This window comes from Podarcis liolepis (assembly GCF_965112155.1).
Source record: "Podarcis liolepis genome assembly, chromosome: 17".
NCBI classification, from domain to species: domain Eukaryota; kingdom Metazoa; phylum Chordata; class Lepidosauria; order Squamata; family Lacertidae; genus Podarcis; species Podarcis liolepis.
This window is the reverse complement of record NC_139571.1, coordinates 37343455-37352703: the sequence shown is the minus strand read 5'-3', so window position 1 is coordinate 37352703 and position 9249 is coordinate 37343455. Positions and strand designations below refer to the sequence as shown.

Genomic DNA, 9249 nt, shown 5'->3' with positions numbered 1-9249 from the left:
TTCAACAACATCTGGAAGGCCACACATTCCTGGGTCATTCCACACAGCATTTGGGAGCTGTATTGATCAATTTCCTGACTTAATTTGTTAGGATTGCACCATGAGTGTCATCCATGCTCTTCATTTTATTTTTTTAGTTTTTGCAGAGGGGCTGACATTTTCATGCTTTAGTAAAGGTAAAGGTAAAGGTAAAGGTAAAGGGACCCTTACCATTAGGTCCAGTCGTGACTGACTCTGGGGTTGCGGTGCTCATCTCGCTTTATTGGCCAAGGGAGCCGGTATACAGCTACCGGGTCATGTGGCCAGCATGACCAAGCCGCTTCTGGCGAACCAGAGCGGCGCACGGAAATGCCGTTTACCTTCCCGCCGGAGTGGTACCTATTTATCTACTTGCACTTTGATGTGCTTTCAAACTGCTAGGTTGGTAGGAGCAGGGACCGAGCAACGGGAGCTCACCCCGTTGCGGGGATTCGAACCGCCGACCTTCTGATCGGCAAGTCCTAGGCTCTGCAGTTTAACCCACAGCACCACCTGCATTCATGCTTTAGTATAATTCCACAAAACCCTTTTCAAACAGAACCATGAACATATGCAGGGTTTTTTGGGCAGGGGTAGCAGATGTAGTTCTAAGCAGTTCCTTCTCCTGTTAGACACCTGTTAGGTTTCTGAGGTTTGAGAGTTGGCCTATTTTTACACCATCCCAAATAAAATAGCCTAGCACAGTTCACATTACCCACTGCCCCAGGGCACAAAGTAACCTTTGCATCGAAGACTGGTCTTGCACTGTTTTTCTGCCTATGTGCTGCTTTTTCTTCCATTTTAAATATGCATGCCTTTTGGGTTTTCAGTTGCATTTCACGAAGTCTATCACTGCTGTGGTGCATGATTAAAGAATACACTCTCAGCAGCATTTGCCTAATTCCGTCAAAAGCTGGTATTTGGTAATTTCATTTTCAGGGCCCGAGAAAGCGCTAGAGATGATGGGAGGTAAGAGAGGGAATCGAAGGAGGCAAAATGAGCTCTAAAAGGAAAGCAACATTGTTAGAGCGGCTTCTGAGTATTTTATGAGAGAGTAATGGTTTGAAAAGAGCGCAAGCTAAACTGAGTGAGTGGCAGAAGAATGAGCATCCATTAGAAGCGATCGCAGGCAGAATTACCACCGAATTAAACTCGAGAAGCTTTTTCAAGGCAAAGGCCAGAGCTTGCTGCAGAAGAAGAGGATGGTGGAGGAAAGCAAATGAACTGGGAGGTGGCTACCAAGGCTCAACAAAGAATGGCAAAAGGCATTTTAAAAAGTGGGGCACAGAGTTCATATGAAGAAACCGACACACAGGGGATGGGGAACTGCAGAAGACTGGAGAGTGAGTCAGTTGCAGTTCCTTTCTGATTACTGTTCCAGCTCAGAAACTGTTTTTCTACTAGCATTCCATTCTAAATGCTGGTCCCCCGTTTCTGTCAATGGTACACAAGTGCAGTTTTCACCATTCTTAAATTTGGGGGAAAAACAACAACCCCCTGAATCTGTTGACCTCTATACTCTCATTCCCAGTAGCTCAACTGCAACATTCCTTCACTTGCAGTCCTGAAAGGCTAAATATACCGTATTTTTTGCTCTATAAGACTCACTTTTCCCCTCCTGCATCTTATGGAGCAAATGCAGGCTGCGCAGCTATCCCAGAAGCCAGAACAGCAAGAGGGATTGCTGCTTTCACTGCGCAGCGATCCCTCTTGCTGTTCTGGCTTCTAAGATTCAGAATATTTTTTTTTCTTGTTTTCCTCCTCCAAAAACTAGGTGCGTCTTGTGGTCTGGTGCGTCTTATAGAGCGAAAAATACAGCACCCTTTGTCCTTCAGTTTCATGCCCCCTTGAATGGCCATTGCTAACATCACCAGCTGCATGCTCACCATACATTTAAAGCCCATCCCCCCGGTTCCTAATAATTCTGAGAACTGTAGCATGTAACGTGTGCCGGGAATTGCAGATCTGTGAGTAGTAAACTACAGTTCCCAGGATTTTTTGGGGGGAGGGTGCTTTACATTATTTCTTTATTGCATTTACACACCATCTTTTCCTCCAAGGTGGAGTGCATGGTTCTCTCCCCCCCCCCATTTAATCCGTACAACAACCTTGTGATGTAGCTCAGCTGAGAGGAAGTGACTGACTCCAAACCACCCAGTGAGCTTCAAGGCCCAGAAGGGATTTGAAGCCTGGCTTCCCAAGGTCCTGGTCTGACACTCTAACCACTGCACCACACTGGCCCTCACTGCATGGAGGGTAAACAGCCAACATCGCTTTCCAGGCAAATCCAATTTTCTGCCAATGTGGCTGATTAATATCATCTTTCAGGTGTGCTCAGTGCCGGATTTATGTATAGGCTAAGTAGGCTGAAGCCTAGGGCTTCTAAATTTAGGGGGCCTCGCCAGCCCTCCCGCTCCCCAGCAGGCGGTCTCCCTTCTCCCAAAATGTAAACCCAAGACTTCATGCAAGGGCAGGGCAACTCGGGACCAGCAACCATGAGACTCAGGGCTAGCCAGTGGGGCTCAATTTGAAGCAGTGGCGTGCAACTTGATAATTATTTTTTTGTAGGGCCCCAGTTCACAGCCAAAGCCTGCAAAATCTGATAGATATAAATAAAATCCATCTAGATTGCCATGGTGTAGGGGCCCCCTTAGGAGTGGCCCGCGGGGCCCAATTTGGCCCAGTTGCTCCAATTGCCTTAAGGTCAGCCCTGATGAGACTGTGCATGGGTTGGACTGACAAGCCCTGCACCTTCTAGGTCCCTGGTGTAAACCCTCACTGTGATCAACTCCTGCCCAGAAACCTATGTGGAAGGACGTGTGGACTCCACAGCCACTTACGGACTCACTGTTAAAATTGTGTTTATGGAAGACAATCTTACTCAGCTTCGAGTGATCGCCAAAGAAGAAGTATGTGCACTGCTCTCCATGCATGGAGAAAGCAAGGCCCCTTCCTGCTTAAAGTGCAGTGATACTCATCAGTGATTCCAATGCTGTTTATTTCAGCATCTATCTCACCTAACCAAGCATTCTTCAACGAACTGTCTGCCTTTAAAATATCTTTTCAATGGAATATTACTTGAAGGAATTTTTCTTCCATTGTTTTAGTTTTTTAAAAAAATAGCAAGGCTCCTCTGTGGGTGGCGCTGTGGTCTAAACCACGGCGGTTCGAGTCCCCGTGAAGGGGTGAGCTCTTGTTTTTCGGTCCCATCTCCTGCCCACCTAGCAGTTCAAAAGCACGTCAAAGTGCAAGTAGATAAATAGGTACCGCTCCGGCGGGAAGGTAAACGGCATTTCCGTGCGCTGCTCTGGTTCGCCAGAAGCGGCTTAGCCGTGCTGGCCACATGATCCGAAAGCTGTCTGCGGACGAACGCCGGATCCCTCGGCCTGTAGAGCGAGATGAGCGCCGCAACCCCAGAGTTGTCTGAGACTGGACCTAATGGTCAGGGGTCCCTTTACCTTTACTCCGTGGATCTGGGCAGAGGTTTTGGTGGTCACAGATGCTAGCCAATCAGTGTTGTATACAGCCAACTTCTGCTGCAAAGTGGCACTTTCAAGTTCAATCCGGGAAAGAAATTGTTCATCTGAATATAGCACAGAAGCACAACTGCCAAAAGAGCAGGTTTACATTCCACCACCTCGGATAAAGAGAGAGAGAGAGAGAGAGAGATCCCGGAGACCTGCAGTGGCAGCGGGTGGGCAACAGCCTTTCGGCAGGGAGGTGGTGGAAATCCCTTCCAACAGCAACGAAGCAAATCCACTGGCTGGCGAAAAAGCGCACCCAGCCAGGCAGCTCATTGGTCCGGCCTCTTCCCCTCGCCAACGCCGCCGCCGCCGCCACGAGGAAGGGGGGTGGCTCTCGGTGCAAGAGGCGCCTCCCCGCCGCCGGTGCGCGCTGAGCGCAGGCCAAGCTGCAGCAAGCGAGCGCCGTGCGCGCGCGAGGGAGAGAGAGACAGAGAGCGCCAGGCGGCGGCGGCGGCGAAGGCGCAGAGTGAGTCTCGGGCAGCCCCGGCGCGGAGGGCAGGGCGGCCGGTCGGCCAAGGCGGAGCCGCGCCTGCGTGCGTCAGGCCCCAGCTGTGGCAACTCGGCAAAGTTCCGCGGAGGCTGGGCGAGCGGCGCCCGGGAGGCGAGCCGAGAGCGAGCCGGAGCTCGGGCAGGAGGACGCACGGCGCTTTCCCCGGCGCGCACGGCGAGCGCGCCGAGGAAAAGTTTGTGGCGCGGGCGGCGGAGCGGTGGCGCCGGCTTCCCATGGAGGGAGCGCAGCCCGAGCCGGAGAGAGGCAGCAGCAGCAGCGGCGTTGGCGGCGGTTGCGCGCAGCCCTGAGCGGCGACCGGTTCCCGAGGTGTCTCCATGGTGTCCCCTCGTCGCCATGGCCAAATGGCTGAATAAGTACTTCAGCCTGGGCAACAACAAGACCAAGAGCCCCCCGCAGCCGCCCAGGCCGGACTACCGGGACAAGCGCAACGGCACGGCGGGCGCGGGCGGCGCAGGGCACCACAGCCACCATCACCACCACCACAGCCACCACCACACGTCGCCGTGCTTCCAGCGCCACGACACCAGCGACCTGCTGCGCGCCTACCGCGCGCAAAAGGACCGCGACTTCGAGGATCCCTACAGCGGGCCCGGCTCGTCGCTGCGCAAGCTGAGAGCGCTCTGCCGCGCCGAGTACTGCGCGCCCGAGGAGCTGCTGGTGGAGCCGCCCGCCGCCGCCGGCCCCAAGCCCTTCTCGTCGGCGTCGTGCTGCGGCGGAGAGGGCGGCGGCGGCGGCACCGGCAGCAGCAGCAACCCGGCCGTGGCGTCCGCTTCGCCGCAGCTCTTCCGCAGCCACAGCGAGCGGCGAGCGGCCACGCCGCCCGACGCCGCCGCCGTCAAGTACATCTCGCCCAAGCACCGGCTGATCAAGATCGAAAGCGGCGAGGGCGGCAAGGGCAGCGGCGGCGGCGGGTCCCCCGTCACCTGGAGCCCGTCGGGAAGCGGACGCAAGAAGCTCAACAAGTGCCCCGAGCAAGCGGAGGGTGGCGGCGGCGGCAGTGGCGGCTCGGGCACCAAGAAGGAGAAAGTAAGTGAGCTTGTCAGCCTGGTGGAAACCCGTCTGCCTGGTTCGCGAGGGTAGTGGTGGCGCTTGAGGTCTCCGCACCTGGCGCTGATTCACACGTGCATTCCTTCCCCCATCGCGGTGCGCTTGTTGATTGGCAGGTGAATGTGGGAACGGGCTTCCTGGGGAGTGAGGTGACCCGGAAGCTTCCGTCCATAGGAACCAACAACAACTAGGGGCCGAGGTGCCTTCGCCGCCACCCCAATAAAATATTTCAGCCCCCTTCCCCCCAAGTTGATGGGCATTGCCATTCCAATAGAGAGAGAGAGAGAGTGTGTGTGTGTGTGTGTGTGTGTGTGTGCTGCCTCACGTGATCGATTATGCAGGGCACCTGCCCCCCCCCCCGCATATTTCATTCAAGTTGGCACCCCTGCTTCCATCTTGTGTGGTGTGTCTAGTGATGGCTCATTCACACGTGCATAGTCGTAGGGGGACTTGCATAGGTGACCCTGCTCTTCTTGAATGGCAGCTGGATGGGAGACCTCCTGTTGAAAAGCAGAGCATTTGAGGTGATGTGAAAGAACCATTCCGTGGTGATAACTCTGTTGGGTGCCCATTTGTATGTGTAAATCCGCCCTCCTTGTTGTGGCTTTCATCAGATGATTGGCATGCTTCTGTGAACCAGCGCTGTGCATCCGCCTCTCGCTGTTGCACTCTTATCTAGTGTCAGTGGCATGGAGGCACACTCTGGAACATAAAAGTGATACCGACCAGACAGGGATGAACAGAGAGGATTAACGTGGTAGGGAATGTATTCAGAAACTCTCCGCTCATGACAGACCAGTTACAACACCAATAACCTATTGTGGCTTTTGAACATAGAAAGACCCCAACTAGCTCAAAGAAGGGGCTCTGATTGGTGAGGTTTCCTTGAAGCTCTTTGTGTAGAACAGACGGGGAAATAATCGGTCTCTGTATTTTATCAGTCTAGTAACCCTCTTACCTTGAGGAACTGACATGGTTTGTCCCAAGTGATCCTCACAATTGCTCTTGGGTAGCTTAGGCAGAGATGTGGTGACTTTTTCCCAGGCCCATCCTGCAAGCTCGTGGCTGAGTCAGGATTTATAGCCATAGCCTTCCCTGCCCAGGTCTAGCATACTATCCGCTATCTCCCATGCTGGGTCACCCAGCTAAACTCCTCTATTTGCACGCGTCAGTTCTGCGCGTTAGGCAGGCGACTGTTGTTGTCTTTGTGCTGGAATAGAGGCTTCTGTATTTAAGGATCTGTTTTTAAATATATGTACAGTGGTACCTCGGGTTAAGTACTTAATTCATTCCAGAGGTCTGTTCTTAACCTGAAACTGTTCTTAACCTGAAGCACCAGTTTAGCTAATGGGGCCTCCTGCTGCCGCCGTGCCGCCGGAGCACGATTTCTGTTCTCATCCTGAAGCAAAGTTCTTAACCCGAGGTACTATTTCTGGGTTAGCAGAGTCTGCAACCTGAAGCGTATGTAACCCGAGGTACCACTGTATATATATTTTCAACAAATACAATTCAAACAATCATAATTGGTGAGGAACAGCTGCTCAGTTAGCAGTGGCAATTTCTGAGCATTAGTGACTACAGTTCCCTTTATTGTTCTTCGCTTTCTTTCCAAGTGAGAGGAGGTGGAGTATTCAAAGCAGAGATGTCAGTTTTTCTCACAAGCGCACTTTCTTAAAGTAGGTGCCGGTTATTAAGTCTGTTACACCCACCCAGACACTTCCAGCTCCGGCACCTATTACACAGCTGTCAAATCTAGAAACTCTATTGTGTAGTGTGTGCATACATGTGTGGCTTGTTTATTGACCGAGCCCTCCCCTGGCTTAGGCACTGCCTGCATCCGTTCCTTTAGCAAGAGAGAGGACTTCAACTATTTGCCTTTCTTCTCTCTCATTTCCGGGGGACCCATGTTAACAGCAGAGCTTCTAAGTGGCATTTCTTTTCACGAAGGTGCTGCCACTCAGCTTGGGAACCAGACCTAGACATTTCAGGCTTAGCAGGTCTTTGAGCAACTGTTCTAGTTTTGTGATGGTTAAATTACAGTTGTTGCCAGTTTTGTCTTCCTTCGCACTGTGATTGGATAGGTCTGAATTCAGAACTTTCCGACCACACAGAGCGCGAGATGCTAGGGTTACTCTGGTCAACTCTTAAGACAGTCTTAGGGGGACAGGAAGAGGGAGAATGGTGTATGGCCAGTGATTCCTTGGCCTTTTCTGTCTAGCAGGACAAATTGCCCTGTGACTCAGCCGCTTTTTATATCTGGCCAACTGAAAGCCAGCATGACTCCCTGCAATTGTGTCAAGGGCATGCAACAGATAGTGGTTGTGTTTCCAGATCTGTAAAAGAGAAAAGACATTTTAATCCCTCAGATAAAGCACTAAGGAAATAGGGCTTGTTTGTACGGCAATAACCTGAGTCATATGCAAAGTATTTCTAACTGCTTGAGTCAGTACTGACGCTCTCTGTTCAGGGATGATTTTTTTTTTTTTAAGGTGTGAGCATCTAGGCATTTTAAGGGTAGGTCTGCTGTCGCATGGTTGTGTATAATTTCTGTGCCAGCAAACGTAAGAGAGAAATGATTTAATTGGTTTGGGTATTATGGTAAACTGGCACATGTAATCTCTTGCAGTTCAAGGAAAACCTTAGAATCAGGGGCATATTTGAAGAGGAATCTTCACAGTCCCAGCCCTGCACTTTTGAGGTTCAAATCTGAAGTTTTCAAAACATGCTTATATCCCAGGAGAGGGAGTTTTGTGGCCTGTCGGCCCTGATGATTCAGGTGACATCGAAAGGTGATAATCATGCAGATAACTCTGAAACCATCTGAAGTTATGGATGGTTTCATCACTGCTTGAGCAGGATCCAAGGAGCAGCTTTAGGCAAGGGTCTCTTAATTCCCTTTTGACATCTATTTCTTTGAGAAACATATGTTGTGCCTTCAGGGAAACCCTTTCCACATTGACTTATCTGCTGAGGAACTGTTGTATGTCTGCTGTGTTGCAAAGGATTCTGGGGAGTCCTGTGACCCACCCCAGTTGATGAAGAAGACGACACTCTTACAACCCTTCTTCAAGGACTCTCTAAAAGTAAAATAATATAAAAATTCAGTTAGCATCAATAACACATATCTGAAAAACACAGATACAGTGGTACCTCGGGTTACATACACTTCAGGTTACATACACTTCAGGTTACAGACTCCACTAAGCCAGAAATAGTGCTTCAGGTTAAGAACTTTGCTTCAGGATGAGAACAGAAATCGTGCTCCGGCGGCGCGACAGCAGCAGGAGGCCCCATTAGCTAAAGTGGTGTTTCAGGTTAAGAACAGTTTCAGGTTAAGTACGGACCTCTGGAATGAATTAAGTACTTAACCTGAGGTACCACTGAATGTTGCACTTTAGTTTTTGATGTTCATTTCTTATGGTGCATGTGACTTTTTAAAGTTAGGATTTTGGACTTGTTAAGCGGGTTGCATTTAATTTCCCTTTCAGAGTCATGAGCCTCAAAATGCATTGGGCTAAACAGAATATTTCCAGAACATAAGAAGAACATCCTGTTCTCTCAGTGGCCACCCAGAGACTAGTGGGAAAGCAGGACCTGAACAAGAGAGCACTCTGCCCTCCTGCAATTTCCAGCAAGTGTTATTCAGAAGCACTGCAGCCTCTGACCATAGAGGCAGAGAACAGCCACCATGGCTAGGAGCCATTGACAGCCTCCATGAATTTGTTCCATCTTTTCAAAAAGCCATCCAAGTTGTTAGCCACCACTGCCTCCTGTGGCAGTGAGTTCCATAGGTTCACTGTGTGCTGCATGAAGAAGTCCTTTCTTTCATTTGCCCCGAATCTTCCAACGTTCAATTTTATTGTATGTTCACGATCACCAGCATTACGAGAGAAGGACAAGAACCTTTCTCTGCCTGCTTTCTGCAGGCCATACATAGAATTATGAACTTTTATCGTGTGGTTTCTTACTCACCTTTTCCTCTAAAGGAAAACGTCCCAAACACTTCAACCTTTTCTCTTGGGGAATCGCTCCATCCCCTTTTCTGAACCTTTTTCAACTCTACAATATCCTTTTGAAGGGGAGGTGACCAGAATTGTCGCACCATAAAAAGGGAAAGGGACCCCTGATCGTTAGGTCCAGTCGTGACCG

General features: G+C 50.6%; 1 protein-coding gene across 1 annotated transcript in view; it reads left to right on the top strand.

Annotated features, from left to right (window-relative positions):
* The first annotated feature begins 3760 nt into the window (after nt 1–3760).
* SHB (SH2 domain containing adaptor protein B) overlaps nt 3761–9249 on the top strand; it is a 171079-nt gene continuing 165590 nt past the window's right edge. The window contains exon 1 of the mRNA XM_083481847.1: nt 3761–5079. Within this exon, the coding sequence (XP_083337973.1) occupies nt 4387–5079 (693 nt within the window). The 5' untranslated portion in view covers nt 3761–4386. The remainder of the gene's footprint in view (nt 5080–9249) is intronic.